Below are 23,966 nucleotides of genomic sequence, written 5' to 3'. Positions count from 1 at the left end.
TAAAAGTACACATCTAAAATTCTTTAGTTTCCCCAAACACATTTCAACCCCACTCCACTTCTCTTCTTAATTAATTCTCCATTCTACATGGATGATCAAATCAAATAAAACAAGAATGCTGAGAGAAAACTTCAGAAAACTCAAACATGAAAAAGAAAATATGTTGATAAAGTTTTTAAACGGATATTCTTCTACCTAGTTGTTCTTCTATTAGAAAAATAGGTGGCAAAGAAGAGCCAATTCGAGCCCTGCTTATATAATCCATGATTTCGCAAGGCTCCAAATTGACACATGTGATTATCATTAATAAGAATCAGAAAACTTTTGTATATTGAAGGACTATGGTCTTGCTCTAGGTGTTACATTCATTTTTTCTTTAAAACCATCATTGCTGCTTTATAGGAAGTTACGTTCAAAAAGAGAAAATCCAGATGTGAATGTGCGGCAAGAAAAAGGAGAACCAACTAAAAACAAAACCGTGCTTTATTGACTGTGCTTCAGAAGAGAAAAATCACAACACACACTTTCTTTTTTGTGTGCGTGAGGGAGATCAGCCCTGAGTTAACATCCGTGCTAATCCTCTTCTTTTTGCTGAGAAAGACCGGCTCTGAGCTAACATCTATTGCCAATCCTCCTCCTTTGTTTTTCTTCCCCAAAGCCCCAGTAGACAGTTGTGTGACATAGTTGCACATCCTTCTAGTTGCTGTATGTGGGACGCGGCCTCAGCATGGCCGGAGAAGCAGTGCGTCGGTGTGCACCTGGGATCCGAACCCATGCTGCCAGTAGCGGAGCGCGCACACTTAACCGCTAAGCCACCTGGCCGGCCCCACACACACACTTTCTCATTATTGATTAGTGTTACTGCAATCAACACGCAGTGATAGTGAAGATATAACAATGTACCTTCTAGAAATCTGTTAGGGACAACTTATACCATCTTTAGCACTTGGAGAATGGAAACCACATCCTGTCATCCCCATGTAAGCCCTTCTATGGATGGTCTCCCAGTCTGGAGAACCAAAGTCCTCCAACGTGGTCTCAGAATGAGGTTATCAATTCATTGTGAAGAACATGTCCCTTTTCTTATTAGGAAGTTTAAAGTCCCTGAAACTTGACATATGTTCATCTCATAAGTAAGACTTTGTTTACAACATTTAAGAGCAAAAGAGTCTTAGGTTTTCACCAAGAACCAGATTTTTATCTCTTAAAAAATTATCCTCCCAAAGGAGAAAGATTCTTATTAAAAGGGGAGGATTTCAAAGTTGCTTTAGAACTGTACCTCTGGGTGTTATTTTTCAGGCATCATAAAGCATTTGTATTCAGCTGCTTTTTGATCCAAGTAAAACACTTCTAAAGATAAGTGAGGTTTGTTTCCTGAGTTCAAGATATCTTTAAGTGACAGATGCAGGACAATAAAAGCCTTTTTCAGGAGCATATAAACCGGAACAAGGACAAACAAATTTCAAGACTGTTGAGAGATTGAGAAGCCTAACAGGACACCTCACATTTAACACATTCTCAATGGACTTCAGACTTCCTGGCTGTCCCTAAACTATTTCCCATGAAGCAAGGCATCGTATATCACTGTCAAAACACACCCAGCTGATCCTTTCCACAGCACTCAGACAAGTCCTCAACAACTCAGCGTACATGAGACCCAGCCTGTGAGAGAGGAGGCAATTTTAACTCGTGTGAATGATCTCACCAGTGCCAGTTGTGCGTCTGAGTTCATTCACTTCTTCATTCAGGAAACATTTGTGACCTGCCTCCTCTAGTAATGGTTCCCAATCACCGCTAACCATCAGAATCACCTGGGCCCTTCCACCAGCTATTGATTTGGTGGGCGTGGAGTGAGGCCTGGGCATCCCAGTTTTTAAATGGTCCAGAGCCAGATTTGGAACCACTCCTTTAGTATTTTAGGATATCGTTGATAAGAAAAGTCTTACATGCAGAGGGAGACCATCTTTCTTCTCCAAATTCTTGAGCCACTCCTCAACCCATCCCTATTCTGTTCCTTTCTTCTTAGTGAGTTCCAGAGCCTTGCTAGGTGAGGTGGAAAGATTGGTGGTAGAGAGGGTGGAGAGAAGGAAGGAGAAAGTTGAAAGAGGAAGGTGTGGCTACCTCTCCCTCATCGTTTTCTTGCGGCTCCTATTCCGGCTTCCAGTAATGGTAAAGTATTTATAACAGACTAACCCTCCTGCCAGTAACAATTACAAACTCCAGACAAAATATAAAAACCAGTCATTTGAAGGCACTGGAGAGGAACCAAAAGCAGGCAGGAACAAGAGAATATTCAGACCTTGAAAGAAGGAAAACACACTTGCTGAGATTCACATTTAACTGGGGCCACTTGCCAATGCCAACGGCCATGGAGGATATGCTCAAGCAAAGGGGCAGTCTTGCTGGGCTTAGAAATCAGAATCAGAGTTCAGGGCTCTCAGGAAGGCTGAAACGAGCAGAGAAATTCCATAAAGAAGGGAGCCACAGATGGGGAGAGGCGCAATATTTGCATACAAACTCTCATATCCTTAGCTGACTCTTACACTACACATGTACCAGGTGAAAATCCAAGGAACCCAGTGGAAAGTAACAGCTGGAAGCCTGGAAGAGCTGAGTAGAGATGTCAACAGTTGCCTGATACTGGAAAGACAGAATTTAGGATTCACGTCCCTCCAATCGAGAGGGGCTTGGTAAACAATTTGAACGCTCCATTGAAATCCTAGAAGGGCCATAGCTTAAGAATGAGAACCATATCCAAAGGCTAAGGGCTATGCTTATTATTGCTGACCTTATTAAGAATCAAACTGGGAGCCGGCCCGGTGGCACAAGTGGTTAAGTGTGCGCGCTCCGCTGCAGTGGTCCGGGGTTCACCAGTTCAGATCCTGGGCACGCATGGACGCACTGCTTGGCAAGCCATGCTGTGGTGGTGTCCCATATAAAGTGGAGGAAGATGGGCACGGATGTTAGCCCAGGGCCAATCTTCCTCAGCAAAAAAAGAGGAGGATTGGCAGATGTTAGCACAGGGCTGATCTTTCTCACAAAAAAAAAAAAAAAAAGAATCAAACTGATCCTTATAAACTCCTGCCTAAATTACCCAAGACTTACTCAAACCTGAAGAGATCTCATATTCAATCCCATTTTAGTTTTATTTTTAGAATATGGGCTACTTCTACTAGTACAGTCCATGCAATGCTCACATTGCTAATTAATAAACCTATCGGGAAATGCTACTGATTTAAGACCTCAGAGAAATCAACACAATTACGACAGATTCATTATATTCCTACCCAAATACTATCCTGTCCTCCACTCCCCCCCCCAAGTAAACATTTTATGGCACTGAATATACGTGCAGCCTTCTTTAGTAACCAGTCCTTAATGAGAATTGGTGCTTTGCTTGCTTCATATGCAAAAATCACAGGACTTGAAGACTTACAGAATCACTCGTATTTTTCTCAGTGTCCAAATAAATGATTTAATGACATGATTTTTCCCTGAGAATCCACTCTAATACAGCAGGTAGATGATGTATTGCTATGTTCTCCTGATCAAAGTTGTTCACAGGAAGACTTCAAATATCTTTCAATAAAATTGGCAGGAAAGGGACATAAAGTATCTAGAGAAAATTATAGCTCCACATAATTTTGGTCTACCTAATAGAAAATCTGTAACTACATAGCTACAAATAACGGAATTTGAAACTACATGATTTTGGTCATGATCTGTCCATAGGCAGACACTCTCTGTCCTCCTCCAAAATAAAAACTATTTCATTATATTTGAGGCCCCAAACTCAAAGACAAATGAGAGGATTTTCAGGATTCTGTTACAAGAGCTTACGAAGACATGACCCCAGAACCCCTCCCCCCAGGATAAGAAGGTAGAAGTTCCCCGCAGCAACTCTACACTTTGCATACTCACATCTGTGCCAAACCCTTCTAATAGTTCAGGAAAAACAAGGCTGCCTAACAGGAGTGTTAATTCAGCAGAGAGGTTCACACTAGAAGCTTGTTGCCTATCTGAACAAATCTCTTGATTTGGTAGCGACAACATACCCTCCCTGCCTGCATATGGGGGCAGCAGCAGCTAACTGATCAAAGCTTCTGCTCTAGGCTGGTGACTGCTTCCTTCTGCACTAACTCTGCATTCTGTGTGCTGCTGTGCAATCCCTGGTACTTCTAGGCAACACTCAGTTTTTCTCTGTCAGCTGCGGTACTGGTTATGAAATCCTTCTACAGTTCACTTCGCATACCACAATTTAACATCACTCACATTTTAATCCCACCACCTACTTCTCCTTCTAGATGAAGAGGAATCCATGACTGTTTAGTGGTACCTTGGGGATTAAGAATGCCTAGGTCCAGGCCAGCCCCGTGGGGCAGCGGTTAAGTTGACGTGCTCTGCTTCAGTGGCCCGGAGTTCGCTGGTTCAGATCCTGGGCACAGACCAACGCACCACTCATCAAGCCATGGCAAGGCAGCATCCCACACAGAAGAACTAGAAGGACCTACAACTAGGATATACAACTATGTACTGGGGCTTTGGGGAGAAAAAAGAAGATTAAAATTGGCAACAGATGTTAGCTCAGGGCCAATCCTTCTCCTCAAAAAAAAAATCTTACCACATATTATATTTGGTTCATATGAATCTTAAGTCTCTTTAAAAAAAAAAAAACAAAAAACAGAATGCCTAGGTCCTACTAAAGCTAAACCAATGCCTACCCTATTACCCAGCATATACCCAAGAGAAATGAGCACATCTGTCCACTAGAATAAATATACAATAATATCCATAGCAACTTGATTCATAACAAAGAGTGGCAACAACCCAAATGTCCACCAACAATAAAATGGATAAATTAATTATAGAATATTTATACAAAGGAATGACACAGGGCAATAAAAAATAACAAACTATTGATATATGCAAAACCATTTATGAATCTCACAGACATTATAATGCACAAAAGCCAAAAAGAAATGACAATATACTGTAGGATTCCACTTACGTGCAAGCAAAACTAACGGATGGTGATGGAAGTCAGAACGGTGGTTACCTCTGGACAAGGAAGGTGTGTTTTGACTGGGAAGGGGGCATAAAGAAACCTTCTGAGGTGCTGAGACACGTACTATCAGGGAGGTAGTTACACAGGTATGTATACACATATGTGAAAATTCACTGACCTCTCCATGATTAGTACTTTTCCGTATAAATTATATACTTTAGCAAAAAGTAAAAACTGCACACATGAGAATGCCCAGGTCAAATCGTAGTCAATCCTGATTTAACACTATTTGTAGATGGCTCTTATCTTAAAAATGACAAAGGCATTTCCTGTGCAGGACACACTGTTGCACTGGACACACAGCTCCCAAATCTGCTCGTTGCCTGATGTTCAACCGGCCCAAGAGGATGCACTAGTCACTCTGACTTGATCTTGCACTCTGGCAAAAGAAGACATGGTAAAAATTAAACAGAGAGTAGATATGAATTTGGAATTGTCCATAACTTTGGGATGCTATGGAAACAATGGGGATTTTTGACTTCTTAAGGTACCCTGATCAAAAATGGTAAAGATATTAATGATTTTCTAAAAGCTATTCAATATTGAAGAATACATATCAGTTAAGGCAGACACTCAGAAACAATATATCCCCCCAGAAACCAACAAATATCCTCACTAACTCACATACTAAGCAAGCAGCTTTTATTACCCCACTATGAGTTCCAACAAATTGATGTCTAACCCCACCAAACTTGGAAGGAAAACTGGCTGAATTTAGACTGGCTATAATTGGCTCATAACAATCAATCCAACTTTCTGAAAAACAACACTGGCAACTTCAGGGACATTTTCTCCATAAAGACGGGTTCTGACAATCTCCTGACAGCTGCTCAAGAGTACCACGATCCAGCCAACAGACGCTAATTACATTGCCCCATGATTTTTTGCATCATGAAAGAATCAAATTAAGTTCCACAGTAGATAAATAATGAAAACTTGTTTAAAAATTTGACCAGGAAGTGGCAGAATCATGTCTTACCTATCCTAACATAACCCCCGTAAACCTGAGACGGCAGACAAAATACAGAAATCCTTCTCAAGGCCCTTCGAACATTTACAAATGGATTTCATACAACTACCCAAGTCTTTAGGCTACAGATACATATCATCAATAGTCTGTAAGTTTTCAGGATGGATTAAACCCACTCCTTGATGAAAAGCTACAGATGTTACAGAAGGAAAACACTGCTAAACTTTGTGTTCCCAACACAAGAATTCCTCCTTTCCAATCCAGTGACTGTGGAACCCATTTCACTGTAACAGTCGAATAGGAACTCTGCAGGGTTTCTGTCCCAACACAAAAACTTGACTCTCCTTTCAGGAAAGGTAGAAAGAACAAACGAGACACTGACGCTAAAACTGCCCCGATCAGTGGTTGGCAAGCTACAGCCCGTGGGACAAATCTGGCCTGCAGACTGTTTTCATATGGTCCAAGAGCTAAAAAAATGTTTCTAACGTATTTTAAAAGTTCACAAAAAAAAAAGAGGAGGAGGAGAATATGGTATATGTGACAGAGACCATATGTGGCCTGCAAAGCCTATGTAACATTTACTATCCGTCCCTTTATTGAGAAAATTTGCTGACCCCAGTTCTAAACTATCAAAAATCCTTAATGTGCCTTAACCTAACGTTTTGTCACTAGTGTTAATGGCCACACGATCACCTCCTCAGAGCTCGTACAGATTTTCTCTCTAGGACATCGTTACAGGACGTCCTATGTGACTGGGAATAACTCCACCAATCACTGTATTTTGTTGCAGGCAGATCTAGCTAAACGCTGTCAGAAGCTAATCTAGTGTACTATCCAATGCCCACCATGTACAAGCCACCTTTCCAAAGGAGACATCGTCCAAACCTTTATATGACTTCTAACTCGGTGACCAGGTTCACTAGAAAAGATACCAGTGTGTGTTAAGTTGTAAAAATGGCCACAAATTCTTCCCATCCCATATGCATGCTCCTTTGCATGTGACTTTGCATATCTTTCCATCAAGAGATGAAGTCTATTCCTCTATTCTTTGAGTCTGGGCTTGACATGTGACTTGCCTTGGCCAACAAGGTATTGACAACATGACATAGGTAGAGGCTTGAAAACTGCTTGCATACTGGAGCTTGCCCTCTCTTGCTGCTCTTAGGAACCTTCAACCAACATCATGTGAATGAGCTTGGGCTAGCCTGCTAGATGATGAGGCACATGGCCCAGTTACCTCCATTGCCCTGCCAATAGGCAGCAACCACCGGACATGTGAATGAGGTCATCAACTACCAATTGACTGTTAATGCACGTGTAAGGCCAGACAACATCATGAAGAGCAGAACAAAGCTGTCCCAGTAGAGCCCAGCCAAATTGCTCATCCACAGAATCATGAATAAATAAACGGTTATTTTAAGCCACCTAGTTTTGGGGTGTTTTGCAGAAAATGCTAAGTGATACAGATGCAAAAATGCTTTAGAACATTATTGAAAGGAGCCATTTCAGGTCTTCTTGACAATAGCTACAACAGTCCACACGGGGTTTAATATGTCATAATGAAAATGAACTTCCAACTCAGACCAATGGACTTCCACTCCTATGAGTGACTGCAAGTTGAAGCTAACCAAAGAAGCCTCCAGAAGCAGATGGCTTCAAGGCACAGCTCATCAGAGACCTTCAGATCAAGCAGACAACTTCAGAAGTGCAAATTCCACCCAAGACATTTGAAACAAAAACAGAACTTTTTGTTATGCCCAAACTGACTGACTTCTTTGTATGATTGTTAATGTTCTCTGTGTTTTCTATGAGTCTACTTTTCCTCATTTTTTCCTCTTCCTTTATTGAAACAAAACCCATTTCCTCTACCTTGTTTCTAATGAGTCAGACCATGGCCTCATCTTCTAAGCTGATCTCTTGCTGGACCTGTTACCCATTTCCAACTCCAGGGGTCACTCAAATCATGGGAATACCTCTGCTCAATGCTAGCAAACAACCCTGTCATGGACATGCTCTGAACATCTCCTCTATACTTCAGAACATGAAACAAACATCTCTAGACTCAGACATAATTATAATTATACAGAAATACATGTGGCCAATATTTTATCCAGAGAGAAAAATCAACCCAATCATCTTTTTAAATAATCCTGGGCGTCTATGGTATTTTCATAATCCATGCAACTATTGAGGAATATGACCAAAGGAAATAAAAATACTGACCAAGGTTACCTAGAAATTCTATACAACTATGCTGATGGTAGAAATACCTCCTATATTACAACTTAATACTTACTCCTAATGTAACACCTTGTAAAAAATAAAAAGGAAAAATGGCTGTTCAGGAAAAGCAAGCTACAAAATGGCAACTGAATTAGTTATTACTGTTTGTCATAATAATTCAGGGAAAAAGATATACACTTTCAAGTCTTTACATACAGATCATATCAACTGTGCAGCACTAGGCCTGCTCTTTATCTGTGACCTCTATGCATACCAAGAAGTATTCCTAGGACTCCTTACCAGCTCCTTTGAAGATTTTTAAATCCTGTTCAGTCTCACCATCTGGGTCTCTTCAGAGAACTCACAGGAGCGACCTCCCAGGAGAAGTTAGAAGAGTCTATTGATTTGCTCCAGGGTCTTTACCTTGGTTAGGGGTCCCTGAATTTAAGAGATATATCAGTAACTTATCCCTCACTATGGTTGAAATTATAAGTGAGACCATTCACACTATAAAGACCCAGCAAAAGAGCTTTGGTTTGCTTGCTCTCTTGGTAATTACTAGACCATCACATGGCTTTACAATGCTTATTGGCTTCACAGGGGGACATCTACATTCTGGCTAATATTTCCTATTGTTTCTAGGTAAGCACTTTAGTACATGAAGAAAAAATACCTTTAAAAAATACAGACACAGGCTGATTACTCTCAAAGGTGTGACGGCCTGAGACATGGAATCTATTCTCCTGGCATGGACTAGGTCAAATAAAAAACTGGCTTCCTGAAGTTTTCTAAACTATAATGATGGGATTTCTATAATAATTCTGTTTCTTTTTCTCCAATGCATCTTTAAGAGAGTCTTTAAAACTACTATGCAACTAATGTTTGATGACCAAATGATGATTCTATACGAGGAAGAGACAGAATTCCCTGTGGTCAACCTTCATTATCCGGGAGAGGCAGATGACCAAAGCGGGGAGAATGGGAAATCCTGCCATGGCCGCCCAGCCTGACCCATAGGTATCCGCAGCACACTGTACGCCCAATGCCCTTCAGAGTTAATTTTGATAAACAGATACACATATGGATGATGGTAGAAAAGAATACTTCAGTGGGTTTCTTCTCAGTAACATCACAGAAATACTAAGGATTCTACTCTCCATTACTGTTCAAGTTACTCATCCATAAGGAAATGATAGCATCAGGGCATTTTTTTACAGATGTTTTAAGAAATGTTTTTTTCTCTAAATTTTTTAAAAATGTTTCAACTGTAGAATTATTCTTGTATTGGGGGTGGTAATCCACCATGAACTAAGAAATGCTATTTTATTTATTTTTTTATAGAAAAGTGTTCTGAGTTTTAATACAAAAACCATAAAACTGATCTAAATATATGTTTAGTATTTAGAAAGAAAAATTATTAAGAGATCAGAAATATGCAAGTGATAAGAAATATACTGACATAATCATCTTCTGAAAATAAAAACATTTATTTAAGATCCTATTAATGTGCACAAAGAGCAAATTTATTTTAGGATTTATACCAAAGGAACATTTTAAATACCTGTTACCCTGGTGCTAAGGCATGTAAGCCCAACAACAGGAACAGCCTGGATCTTGACAAGGTCAAGTGCACAAGGAAGGGAACAAACCAAAGATTACACTTCTATCCTAAAATTGGAAAAGGCAGACTTTTTATGTTTAGGGGAAAAAAAACCTACCAACACCTTTAATAAAAAGCTTTCACTAAAATTAAGAAATATTTTTCCCAAACAGAAAAAGCTCTGAAAACCAGAACCCAGTGGGGGCAATGTTTAAAATGAAGCACCGCTTGGAAACATTTCCCAGCTTTCACACTATCCAGAGACTTGTAAATGAACATCAAAAACAAATTATGACTCAGAGAACAGCATTTTTCTTCTACTTTTTTAATGGGAACTATTACAAGCAGACCCATCTGAAAGGCCATAGCAAAGAAAAATAGGTTCTCAAGTGAAACCTAAAGCATCTCAGTAACCAAATACCTGAGAAAAGCTCGAGGAGCTGTGACATGAGGAAGCACGCGTGGAAGCCTGACACTTCTCTGACTGTCCAAGGCTCCTGTAGCTTCTATCTTCAGTGAGAAGAAATCCTCAGACTCTTCCTAAGTTCCCTGGGCAACGGGCCCTTGAAGGTCAAGGAATTCTAAATTGCTCTTCAGTAATTCTCAACCTTTAGTGCAAGCTAAAATCATCTGGGAAGGTCTTTTTACTTTTTTAATACCAATGCCTGGGACCCATCCCAGATCAATTAAATTGGAATCCCTAGATATGGAACCCAGGCGCTTTCAAAGCTCCCAGAGGTTCATTTAATGTGCAGCCAGGGCTGAGACTCACTAAATAACCTAGAAAAATGCTGAGAAAAGTCAAGGTTGACTATAGTTACTGTGTGTTTGAACTTTAGTTGTGACAGAAAAAATTTTTCAGGGAGATAAATTTTTTTGCTAATGCTAAGCTGCCCTTCTTCTCATGTGCTCACCCTCTAGTGTAAGAGGCTTACATCCCTCAAGATAACGACACCCACCATTTATAGAGCACTTATCTGGTGCCAGGCACTGTGCTGGGCACCACCCCAACATGATCGATAATCCCCATTATCCTGCAAACCAAGTATTAAACTCCTTTACCCAGGCAGCGTGATGGGGGGTTTATTTGCCCCTATCACAGAGCAAGTAGGTGAAGGAACTGGAATTACAACCTACATGTGTCTGATTACAAAGCCATGTTTTTATTTTCTTTTAATTTTATGTATTTATGCCTTGAAAGGTGACATGTTTCACAGGTCTATAAAGTATAAAGGTTTATAAGGTATATAAAAAATTAACCTCACTCATAATTTTTTCCAGTCACAACTGTCATTCAAATACACAGTAGCTACAGTCATCCTTGACTCCTATCACTCAGCCTCTCTCTCACCTGCCACTCAACTCCCTCCCTGCAGAACAAGTTAGCAGTTTCTTGTTTACCCTTCCAAAGAGATTTAATGCAGACCTAAGCAAATATATGTACATAAGCATGTGTGTGTGTATACACCATATATTTGGATTCCTCTCCACCCCATTTTAAACAATGGTAGCATAATTCACACACTATTTTGCACATGGCTTTTTTCACTTAACAATATATCTCAGAGACAATTCCATATCAAGACATAAACATTTTTAAATTCTTTTTTGTACCACATCGTATTCCATTGTACAGATATACCATCACTTTTTTAATCAGTCCTTTACTGACAGGCATTAGATTGCTGTTATAGAAAATTTGGAATGAATAACCTGAGGAACATAATCTCATAACTATGTACAGGTAATTATATCTGTAGAATAAATTCTTAGATGTCAAAAGTCACGCCCTTTCCGCTATCCCATGCTGCCTCAGGATTCTAAGAAATAACACAGACAGACTGATGATAATTTACATTTAAATCATTTTATTTAAAAATTTTACCTAAATTATGCTTTTCATTTTAATAAAAAATTAGAAATCATTTTTCAGAATATGCTCAAAGACCAAAATAGTCTGAGAGATGGTTTTATGCCAGAGAAAAATGACCTCAAAAACCAGTGGCACGAATATTGTCCTGGCTCTCACTTCTCATTCAGAAGGTATCTGTTCCTGAGGACTCCGTGTGCCCCTGGATGGTGCTGACGCTCTGGGACTGAGAGCTCTCCTCCAGGTTCACTGAGGGCAGCGTCACAGACATCTTGGCAGGTGACGCCTGAGAAGTGAAGAGTGGTACTGCTTTACCGCCTGAAACAAAGAGAAACTCATTCAGCTGCACAAGTGGACCCAGGGTATCTACAGGCTTTGAACTTTCCTAGGTAATACGAGGGATCAAAATAAGAGTTGCACACATGGTAATTTCTTTTCTCAAGGTGCTCAGAACTTGTCACAAAGATAAAATACATCCTTCCCCCTTTCTACTCCTACCCCTAGACAATTAGAGACAACATTTAAAAAGTATACACTATTATCTGAACGTTTCTGTCCCCCTAAAATTCATGTATTGAAATCCTAATGCCTGGTGTGATGGTATTAGGAGGTGTGGCCTCTGGAGGGTGCTTGGGTCATGAGGGTGGAGCCCTCGTGAATGGGATTAGTGTCCTTAAAAAAGAGGCCCCAGAGAGCTTGTTAGCCCCTTCACCACGTGAGGACACAGCAAGAAGGTGCTGGCTATGAACCAGGAAGACATGCCTTGATCTTGGACTTCCAGCTTCCAGAACCGTGAGAAATAAATCTGTTGTTTATTTCTGCAGCATTTTGTTATAGCAGCCTGAATGGACTGAGAGTATACAAGTGCCAAAAGCTGTAGGACAGATGATAAATGCTAGGTAAGACTGAGAAGGGAAGGCAGTTTGTGATGAAGACTTCATTAATAGGTTAAAAAACCCAGAGTTGACTATATAAGTCTATTTACCTGCCTGTCCTCTAATTCACTCCTCTAAGTTTAAAGCACATTGCCTAAGAATATAAAGAACATCAACTTGGTATTATTTAAGATCACAAAAATCCTCATTTCAAATTTCATGTTTTACTATATACATAATAATAAGCATCTTAAAACCAAATTATCTTAAACAATCTTAAAGACATCTCTGAGTCAAGAATCACAGTAATTTTCTAAAACTCCTTTATATTTTTAAAGTAGTTTCCACAGTAATAGAATGGAATTTTCCATTCAGTCCCTATAAGGGACCACAGTAAAAGCTGACAGTTCTGGAGATTTCAATGATGACTCAATCACAGCTGTCCAAGAAGATCAGAATACTTGTGAAAGGCAAATTCCTTTCATATTAGGAAGTCTAACAGACTATTTTAATCTTGTACCGTTCCTTTTTGCTACTTGAATCAATTTCTTTTTTTAATAAAAGAGGGAAGGGAAATAAGATTTGGCATCATTTTAGCAACATCACAAACTGTAATACTACACTATAATCCTTTAAGAAGAAAGCAATTCTTATGTCTTAAGAATAAATATTTTAAATAGGAAAAAACTTTTTGAAATTTAGCTCTGTCAAGATATGATAGAAACTAAAATTAAGAAACAATAAGAACTGCTTTTTAAAAAAAATCCTTATAAGACATAAGCATTATTTAAATATTCTCACATTTTACAAAGCCACGATGCCAAGTACACAAAATAACCAAGAGAAGTATTTAAAATCAGAGCTGAGCTTGTCAATAAAAACTAACGCAGGGCATAACTAAGGCTGAGAGCAAAATTAATTTTCAACCCATAAAATCAATTCAATGTTACCTTCCCCCGATTATTAAGAAAAATCCATTCCTTGAGTTACTCACATATTGTCAAAAACTACGCTGATACCAGATATTCTTCTTTTCTCTGCTAATTTCACAAAACTGCTTTATAGGTACCTTCATTTTCTACTATGTGCATTAAGTTACTGATCAAATTGCTCAATGATGTAACAAGCGCTATAACTTTCTTTTTGGATCTTGAAGAGGTTTCCAAGTCTCAAGGAACATAGTAAATTCAATTACTGTAAAGTTATGCTATTTCTTATAGTTATTGTCTTATATTTGTGCAGCAATTAAAATTTTGCAAAGATCTTTCCCCACCATCTTATCTCATCCTAATAGTAATTTTGAGAGACAGAGAAGGTAACTGAGGCACAGAGACATTAAAGTGGGCTTTTCTAGAAGCATATGCTTACTAACTAAACATCGATTCAAGCCTACTGCCTGTATGGAGCTAAGATGGCACTGAGAGGATACACAGATGAAAGAAAACAGTCCTCATCTTCAAGAAGCTCAAAACTTAGGGAGATAAACATGTACAGGAATACTTAGTTCAAATGAGGCAGAAGTAGCAGTTGAGCTTGGACTTAAAATATGTGGAAGGCAATGAAGACAACAACAAAATAAAGTCAAGATAAAGTTAGTATGTTAAGGGAATTCTGAGTCTTCTGATATCAAAGTATTGATTGGCTAAGAGGAATGATGAGAGAGACAATGCCCTAAAGGAAGGTCAGGGTCAAGTTCTGTAAACAATGATGAGTCACAAAAGATTCTGAACAGAGGAGTAATGTGAGCAAATGCATTTTATAAAAGAGAATTCTAATAGCCATGTGGGAAATAAGGAGAGAGAAGAGGGATCTATGGAAACAGTCCGTGCAAAAAATGATGATCCTTGGCACACAAAATAGGTTCAAGATATTTTGGAGGAAGACTCAGTCTTATAAAGAATCGAGTATGGCTCTGAAATGGCAGGTTTAGTTGACTGAATAGGCAGTAATAAGAACACAAACAAGCTTGAGGCTATGGTGGTATAGGGAGATGAGGAGATACTGGGATCAGTTATATACTTGATGAATTTGAATACCTGCAAGATGCGTGAATGGACTTTTCCAGTAGGCAACTGGAGTCAAAGATGTCAAAGACTGCAAGGCAGTTTTAGAGATATAGAATTACCAGTAATCTACACAGATATAATAATGAGAGCAATGAGAACAGTGATCACCTAGCAAGAGAAAATAGACTGAGAAGAGAAATGATGATCAAGAAAGGTGAAGGGAAGGACAAAAAAAGGTGAACAAAGAGAAAATAAAGGAAAACAAAGGGAAGTGCCAGAGAGATAAGTAAGAAGAGACCCAAGAGTGAAGAGTCACACAAGGTAAGAGATGGTTTTCAAAAAAGAGTCTAGCCTAATTCGTCTAATTCATAACTGGTAGAGCTGAGACCACAACTCACTGCTCTTTGCCCTATACCAAATACCTTAACTATCCACAATAAAGAGTTATTACTTTTAAAGGTGGTTGAGAGAAATTCCATTTAAGTAGTGGTATGTAACGGTAGGAACGGCTAAGGAGAGGAGCAGTGATGAAGCTTCAAGTACAAGTTCCTTTACGATAGGTCAAGTCTAGGGTCCAAATGAGGTTTACTGGCCAGTCACTTGAGAATGGTCCCATCCACACTGTCAGGAGGAGGCTTCTGTGTGGGAGGGAGTATAGGGCAGGGTGGGGGTATAGGGGGGATAACAGCATGGATTCTGGAATAGGGCAGAGCTGGGCTCATCCATCTATTCACTCAACAAGTATCAACTGAACACCTACTCTGTGCCAGGCACAGTTCTAGCCTCTGCAGATTTCAGCAGAGAAGAAAACAAAGGCTCCAATCTCACTGACATCACATTCCAGTTGGGTGTAGGGGGTAAATGACAAACAAGTAAGGAAATAAACATATAATATGTCAGGAGGTGGTAAGCGCTATAAAGAAAAGGAGGTAAGGGCTAAGAGGGATAGTGAGTGAGAAGAGATTTGGGGAAAGTTATGCAACTTCTCTAAATCCTAGTTTCCTCATCTATAAAATAAAGATAAGAGAACCTACCTCAGAGGGTTTTGTGAGGATTAAATGAGATAATGCATATCAAGTGTTCTGTACAGTACGGGCATGCAGAAAGCACTCAACACAAGTTAGCTCTTACTTTTATGTAACTGGAAAGGCGCTATCCCAAGAGGCCACGATCCTCAGGGTGGGCTGCCGAAGGCATGACTTTAGAGAGGGGGATAAGAATGTTTCACTGAAATGCACTAAGGAAAAAACCCACAGCCCTAGAAGGCCTCCAAATAATTATGCTACTTTTAACTCTAGTAATTGTGTTTTAATCAACGAGTTATGTCGATAAAATGCCCCATCTCAACTAAAGGTGTTTGTTAAGTACATTTTGGGAAGACTTTTTGAAGTGTTCATTTATACGAGCTAAACAGTCACAGTGTTAGAACTTTAAAAGAGAACTGTTTAGACTGGGAACATTAAAAAATAGCATCCCTTTGATTACTGTTAACAGGCAAAAGAGTAACATTCATATCCAGTTATGGTCCTCACAGAGCTTAATTTTTTTTAAAGAAAAGATATATCTTAATAAATCATCATTAAAGTAAACATAAATTTTCTACCTCTATTAAATGTAGTTTGATGCTTTTCAAGTTTGACTTTTTTAATTTCCACAATCATGTCATTACTCTATGATGTAATTGTTTCAACGGCTGTTTTCCGGTTTGTTTAAAAAAAGAGACTATTCCTTGATTCCACGGGTTTGCTGTGAGTCATTTAATCTGGCATGCATTTAAGCCGGGGGTGCCATCCAGTGGGACCATGCATTTGAAGGCTCCTAAGACGTATTCTAATATATTTTTTTAGACATTCGAAATTCAAATTTTTTTTGCTTTAAAAATATTTAAAATTCATTAAAAATATTTGTTTTCAGTTCTTTGATGTTGGATTTATAAGATTAAGCAACAGAAAAGCTAAAACTAATTTATTCTAAGTAATACAAGTAATAATATGGGATTTTTAATATCCATTTAAGATTTTGCCTATATATTATATGTATATTTTCCAAAATATACATCACTAAAAGTTTTTTAGGTTTAGATAATCTATTTCATAAGCAGGTTTTAGATTCTGACTCTAATCCTCAAACACTTGGTAACCCATTATTATATAACTTATTTGCAAACTGAGAGGAATCCAAACATTCTCTCCTAAAACAACATGAGACAAACAGAGAAAAGAAGAAAGCTTCCTGGGTAGCTTCACAGAAGAGTACAGCATCTCCGACGCCTCATGCAGGTTAACTGCACGTGGCCCAGGCCATATAGATGAATTTGTGCTCTTCTTCTATGAGATGATGAACAGATAGTACAACGACTTTAAATTGCCTGGATTTGGGTTTTTCTACATGCAGATAAAGACTGGTTTCTTATAAACTGCACATTTAAAATAGAATTAAAAGGAAACAAATGTAACAATCTTTAATCCAAGCACATGAAGGATCTTATCCAGAGTCCATGGATGTGTGACCAGGGATCTGTGAATACCCTGAAACGTTAAGCAAATTATTTTCCCGTAAGTACAGTTTGGGAGGGAGACGTAGTCATAGCTCTCAGTGCTTTAAGGAGTCTGTGGCCCCCAAATATTTAAGAACCATTGACTTAAAGGATATCCCAGTCCCATGTGCAAGTGAATCCCATCCTGTGAGTTGTTCTTCCAGCAGGAGAGGTGGAATACAGGAGGGCTCCTCTCCTGTGAACTGTGGATGCCTTATTCTCCGAAGGCAACTCTACTGCAGCATTCACCAAGCTCACTGTAATTATTTGTTTTGTGTCTGTCACTTCCACTGGACAGTAAATTCCTTAAGAGCATGGACTAGGATGTATGGTCTTTGTCTTCTGTGTGACTAGTACAGTAGGTACACGATAAGTATCTGTGACCTTACCATCTTGTATTGGCGTTATTTGCTTGTGGGTCTGTTGTTCCTTTTCAATACATGCTCCACGAGGACAGCAACTTTGTCTTATCTACCCTTGCATTCTACAAAGTTGTAGCATAATGGTAGACACACAGCAGGCCTTGAAATGATTGCTGAACCCAACTGATTTGTTTCTACCTGGAGAGTCTGTGGGTCCTCATGGCTAACAGCTTGCTTAGATTCACGCTGACCAGATACTTGTCTTTAAAATCAGCCCTGAGTTCCAGCAATGCAGTTGCTGCGCAGCTGTCTATGAAAATGTTACAGGATTTCAGCTGTGTTTTACTGAGTTCTTGAAGCATTCTTCCTGTCCACCCTGGGCTTATCTACTCTAGCTTTAATTCCTTGTTTAAGCAGCTGCGAAACTCTTCTGCTGTACTCAGTTCTCTTCACATACTTAACCCAGCCCTGCAGATTTTGCAATATCATAGCTTCAGGGCTTGGGAACAAATATGACAAGTCTTGATGAAGAAGGTGCTTGGTCATTTGATGTTAAGTATAGTACGTAATATTTTATTTGCCTCTGCTTCCCAGAATTAGTCACTATTAAACATTTCTTTCCTTACTTTCATATTTAAAAGAGTGACTTAAAATGTTACTAGTCTTATCCCAAAATATGTTTTAGACATAAAAATCCTATTACATTTTTTGTTTACTATTGCTTCTGTTTTTAAGTGAGTTGACAAATGCTTATTTTAAAATTTATAATTTAAGACAAAAATGAAGCAGTTCCTATAGAAAGAATAAATGTATCAGCACCTGTAAAAACAACTCCAATTCTTTTTTCCTCTAAAAACCAATAGCTAATGTGAAAGATTTGTTTCTTCTTATGCCAGGTTCCAGCTGCTTCACTTTGTTTAAAACTGACTTCAAAGTTTAAACACTGTCCTGCCCCAGCAAATAACCTCCCCCAGATGGAATTATCTTGAGTTCTATCCTCGGTGCTCTGAATACCACACCTGCAGCCTTTTAATTCAACATTTTATAAACTTTCCAAAGGGAAATCATAGATTTTTTTTTCTGTCCCCTAACTTCTGGCGAGTTGAGTTTAGTGCACGAAGTGAGTTCTATAGCTGGTGTGAGTTTACAGATATTTTAGAAGAATAAAAAATTGGAATTACTATCTCTACTGTGCTGATTATTACAAGAAAGAAGTCATAGGAAATAAAAAATCCAAGTTCAACAACTTTTAAAGTAAAAGTCTTACCTGTAAATACAGATGTGAGGTACAGATTGGGCTCAATTTGTGTCCGATCCATTTCACCTGGTGAAGAAACTAGAGTTAAAACAATTTTTCCACAAGAAAGTCAGTTAAGCATAGAAATAATCAAGACTCCTTCTTAGTCACTAAAAGGAACACAAACCAAATGCACTCCCACAGCTACTCTCATAAAACCAGGCAAATAGAAGCCTGATCTAGCGGCCTTAATAGAAAGAAGGAAGTTAAACAGCTGAATTTTAATGACCGTCAACAGAATAATACTTTACCTAATAGATTATTATCTTTATGCCTCAAAGATTAGGGAAACGGGGAAGCAAAGGATCATGAGAGAATTTGAAATTTGTATTAAATAAAAGAAACTCGGGCCATTTCTTCCAAGGCTAAAAGTTTTCACAGATTGTCTTGCTTAAGGATTTAATCACTGCAAAAAGAAATTTAGAATTTCCCTTCTCCCCAGGCCGGCCTGGGGCATACTGCCCAACACAATCTATGTGACAACCAATACAGTTGTCTGGGAGCACAGAGGAGCACTGCACTGTTAAACCAAAGCCAAATTTTAATATTCAAATGAAATAGGCTGGGGGAGAAACTCTTCTTATGGCTAGAGAATTATGAAGCAGAGAAAAGTTAACCGAAGGGAGAAACCTGCAGTACAGATAGTTCTCAGGCCAACAAGATACCCTGAGGCCAAAGGCGTACGCCCCTGTTGATGGCACGCTGTTAACCTGTGCTCTGAAATACAGTCAGTCAATCCCTGTCAATAACCATTGATTGTTTCAAACAAATTCTTAGGGCATAATGATTTGGAAAACATTTATAATATGGTATAATCAGTATTCTCAGATTTTCTCTAAGATAAAAGTCAGTCATCTCTCAAAAGTCCTTTATTTCACAAAAATTTCAGGGGAACTTGAAGATAATTAAATGAACGTGATTTTAAGCTTTATACATTCATTAAACCAAGCAATATATTCTCACTGGTGACAAACATTCATGTTAAACTATTGTAGTTATACCGTAGGAAAAATAAAAATTAAATGCAATACAGATCAATGAAGAAAAAAATTAAAGCTTAAGAATAGTTTTAAAAGAAAATATAGTTTTATAAGAGTAAGATTGTGGGCGAATACAAGTTACTTACACATTGATAATCTACAAATAAACCAAAATTGAACATCTGACTTGGATATTGTTTTTTAATAATCTTTAAAGGCGTTAAAAGTGCTTACTATGATGTTACTATTAAACGCTATCTATGTTCACCTCCTACTCTGCCTCTAAGTTTCAGAGTTAGGGAGAGAAGGCACTGCTTGCCCCTGGCTTATTAGAGCCGCCTTTCAGATTCTGCACACACCTGGAGCACAAACGTGGAAATGAAGGCATCAGCACCATCGCAGAGGCCCGTTTCATTGAAGAACCATTGTTTGTAGCAATTATAATTTAGTGGCAGTCTTCTCTGAAGTGGGTGCTTCAAAGCCCAGAATTCAGACTTATCTATTGTGTTGTGGTAAGAAATAAGCAACACCATCCCCTTTCATACCAAACAAAACTGAGTGGACACTAAGGAAAGAAAACCCACCTTAGGTCTAACTAGGGTTCCATAAAAAAAATTTTTTTAAGTAACTTTTATGTGTCCAACATTATTATACTAGGTGTTGTGAAGACCACAAAGAAGAGTAAGACATTGTCTCAATCCTAATTGGAAAGACAAAACCTACACAGCAGACTGACAGTAGTGAGAAAATCTTTCAACTAATGCTCCTGTTCCACCTCAAATATAAGGGATTTTAAAGGCTAACAACTAATTGAGCTCTCTGCCTTTTACCATTATACCACTTCTATTGGCCAATGTTCCATTTGTGTAACTCGAATTCTTCTTCTGTTCCTGGTAATTTTTCTTTTCCTCTTCTTCTTCAATTGCCTTCCTCTTTTTCTCTTTAAGAAGGTACTATATATATCATACCTGGATGGCTTTGGAGAAAGGAGCTGTGAAACTTTTTCTTTCTAAACCAGTGATTTTCAACAGAGAGCTCGGGTGGGGAGAGGAAAAAGTCTGAATCACTTTGGGGGCTTTTTCAAGCTAACAGGGGCTCCCTTCTATTCTGATAGGGCCACACTCCAAAGGCGGTGTATCCCCCAAAAGGGATTGGCTGCTACAAAGAAACACTCTTTTAAATTCATAACAACCTAAATGTGAATTTTAAATACTTCATTTTCTTTGCAATAAAAAATGGAGCATGTTTTCTCTAATATTCAGAGTCCTTGCTTAATAAAAATATTTTCCTGAAACTTTCAAAAACAATAGCTTATTTCTGCTTTATTAAAAAAATGAATTTTAGGGGCTGGCCTAGTGGTGCAAGCAGTTAAGTGCACGTGCTCTGCTTCGGCGGCCTAGGGTTCGCCGGTTCGGATCCCAGGCACGCATCGACGGACCACTTGTCAAGCCATGCTGTGGCGGCGTCCCATATAAAGTAGAGGAAGATGGGCATGGATGTTAGCCCAGGGCCAGTCTTCCTCGGCAAAAAAAAAAAAAAAAGAAGAGAATTGGCAGATGTTAGCTCAGGGCCGATCTTCCTCACAAAAAAAAAATGAATTTTAACTCAAAAAATGACAACTATTTCATTACTACAAATTCAAAGCACAGTTTAGTCATCTCTTTATATCCAACAAAGCTACATTATTACTGAAAACATCCAAATTGAAATAACATACAAAATCTGTTATTGTTTTTAAGATGTGTCTTAAGAAACCACATAGGCTGAAGTAAAATTCCTGCAATGCTGGATTTTCTTAAAGGACAAGAAAATAAATGGTTTCCCTCCATTATCCTTCTTCGTTTTCCCTAAGATGCCAAATTCAGTTCTTTGTATAAAGTTGATCAAGAAATATCTAGCTGAACAATGTTTCTGAAACCTTTATGTCAGATAGATATACTACTATGATCATTTTTTAGGGAAAAAAACCATCTTTTCTATGCATTCTATACTTTGTTATGTAAGATAAACAAATTTTTTCAAGTAAATGACAAACCGGACATTCTATTAGAGAGGCAGCTGTAAGCTGGTGGCTCAGAGCACAGACTTGGAAGCTACGCTGTCTGAACGCAGATCACAGTGCCAACACACCAGCCTTGAGGCCTGGGAAATACCACCACGTGTGAAATACCACCACTCTGAGCTTCACTTCCCTCTTCCACCTCATAGGTTTTTTACGATCATTAACAGATGATACATGTAAATAACTTAGAGCAGTGCCTACAGAGCAGGCATCAATAAATGGTAGTTCTATTTTTATTTAGCCTGTGATTATTTGCTAACTTTTCCCAATTGAAAAAGAAATCATTCTTGTTAGGCAATCTTTTCAAAATATTCTTTGACAGGGAGAGTTTTTAAGAAAAAGAAAAAATACTGATCAAATATTATAGCAGTAGAGCTACAAGGGATCTCAGAAATCATCTTATCCTTATTAATAAGGAAATCAAGATTCAGAAAGGTTAACTGACAAAGAAATCCATGTCGCAAATTCATAGTAGGGACTACAACCCATAGCAAACAGTTCTTTCCTCCCTCCCAACTTTTTCATACTCTTCTCCTAAGATGTGTCTTCAGATACTGAGACCTATAAGAACAATCAGAAATTATCTGTTCTACTTTTTAAAAAATTCATCAAGGAAGGAAACGTAGTATAATGTTTAGGAGCATAGCCTTTGCTTTCGGAGTTGGAGTTGGTTTGACTCCCAGCTCTGTCTTTTATTAATTATGTGACCTTGGGCAAAATACATAACCTCTCTGAGCCTCAGGTTCCTCAAATGTAAAATACTATCATACACCTAATTGAGTTGACTAAGGATCTTAGCAGAGTACATCACATATGGGAAGGATACAGAGACGGGAGCTAGTACGTATTGTCGTTGCTGTTATTATAAACATAACTCTCCTCTCCCAAAACTAGGGGAGAATCTTGATTTCTCCTGACAGTAAAAAAAGCCACTACGTCAGTATCAGAGTTGACTATCATCATTTATTCCTGTAGCAAGTAGCCGCCTCTCAATTCTCCCTGCTGGCTGGTGGGTTTCCTGGAGGGAGAGTACCGTGCTCCACAGGCGAGGATGACAGCAGCCAACACAACCCACACCCTGGCCAACATGGTTTGAAAACTGCTTATGAACTTTGTTGATTCTGACACTTCTTCATCCTGCTGTTTTAAATTGAAGAAACTTAATACTCATTGGTATTTAAGTCAAAGGATGAGAAGATAACATTTCTAAATATTTGATCTAGAAATTTCTATTAACATTTCTATGGAAATTCTGAGTGGGTAATACTAAAAATTGAGTCTAAAATTACCTATGAATATAATTTATCCTTTTATCTTTACCACAAAAGGTAAATGTGTTAACCTTCATTTAAATGTTTAAAGATACCATAAAATAAAAACAAGTAATCTTAGATTTAGAAATAGAATCCAAGGCTGGGAAAGCAGGAATACTTCTGAAAAAGCTTTAAGTGAGGGCACTCGGGGGTACCGGGATTATACCACTTGTACAGCACACTTCTTCTAAACACCCACCTTATGTCAATACTTTAGCTTTTTACTTTAAATGGTCATTCAAAAGCTTGTAGCTATAAGGTGCCAATTTGAAAGTAAGCCATGTTGTACTATTTCAAAAGCGGAATTTAAAAGCACAGGAATCTCGGCTTTACGACATTTGTACCCTTGTATTTAAAAAATTTTTATTTTTGGTTTGAAAGTTTATATTTTTCTCTTTCAAATTACATTCAGTAAGAATCACTAGTATAGCAATACTTAAATCTGTAAATCGTTATATGATTATTTTAGACAAATTCTTTATAGATTATTTAAGAAAAACTGTATAGTACTATAGGGCTGTTAACTGAAAAACAAGGATATAAAGATGAAGGCCACCAAAACATGAACGTTTTAAACCACAAAGGAAGAGGTTTTAAATGGTTGACATCCAGAATTTGAAACAAAATCTAATAAGAAGAAATCTAAAACTAGTAATATTCAGAATAGCGGGATCTCTCATACTAATTTGAGTTCACTGCAAAAAAAAAAGGGAGGATATTAGAAATATTATTAGAGTAGCTAAAAATATATAAAAAGAAGTTAACACTTTTTAAAGAAATAATCTGGCCAGATTAAGTAACTCATTG

The 23,966-nt window shown here is 38.3% G+C and overlaps 1 protein-coding gene across 5 annotated transcripts in view; it reads right to left on the bottom strand.

Annotated features, from left to right (window-relative positions):
• Positions 1-11,621: 11,621 nt before the first annotated feature.
• Positions 11,622-23,966, bottom strand: part of KIAA0586 (KIAA0586 ortholog) — a 133,375-nt gene continuing 121,030 nt past the window's right edge. For all 5 annotated transcript variants that reach the window (XM_058567021.1, XM_058567024.1, XM_058567017.1 and 2 more), the window contains 2 exons: positions 18,775-18,831; positions 11,622-12,046 (listed from right to left, as the gene is read on the bottom strand). In XM_058567021.1, the coding sequence (XP_058423004.1) occupies positions 11,895-12,046; positions 18,775-18,831 (209 nt within the window). In that variant the 3' untranslated portion in view covers positions 11,622-11,894. The remainder of the gene's footprint in view (positions 12,047-18,774; positions 18,832-23,966) is intronic.

The sequence above is a fragment of the Diceros bicornis genome, chromosome 24 (genome assembly GCF_020826845.1).
Source record: "Diceros bicornis minor isolate mBicDic1 chromosome 24, mDicBic1.mat.cur, whole genome shotgun sequence".
Taxonomy (NCBI): Eukaryota; Metazoa; Chordata; class Mammalia; order Perissodactyla; family Rhinocerotidae; genus Diceros; species Diceros bicornis.
Note: the sequence above shows the minus strand (reverse complement) of the source record. Positions and strands in the feature narration are given on the sequence as shown.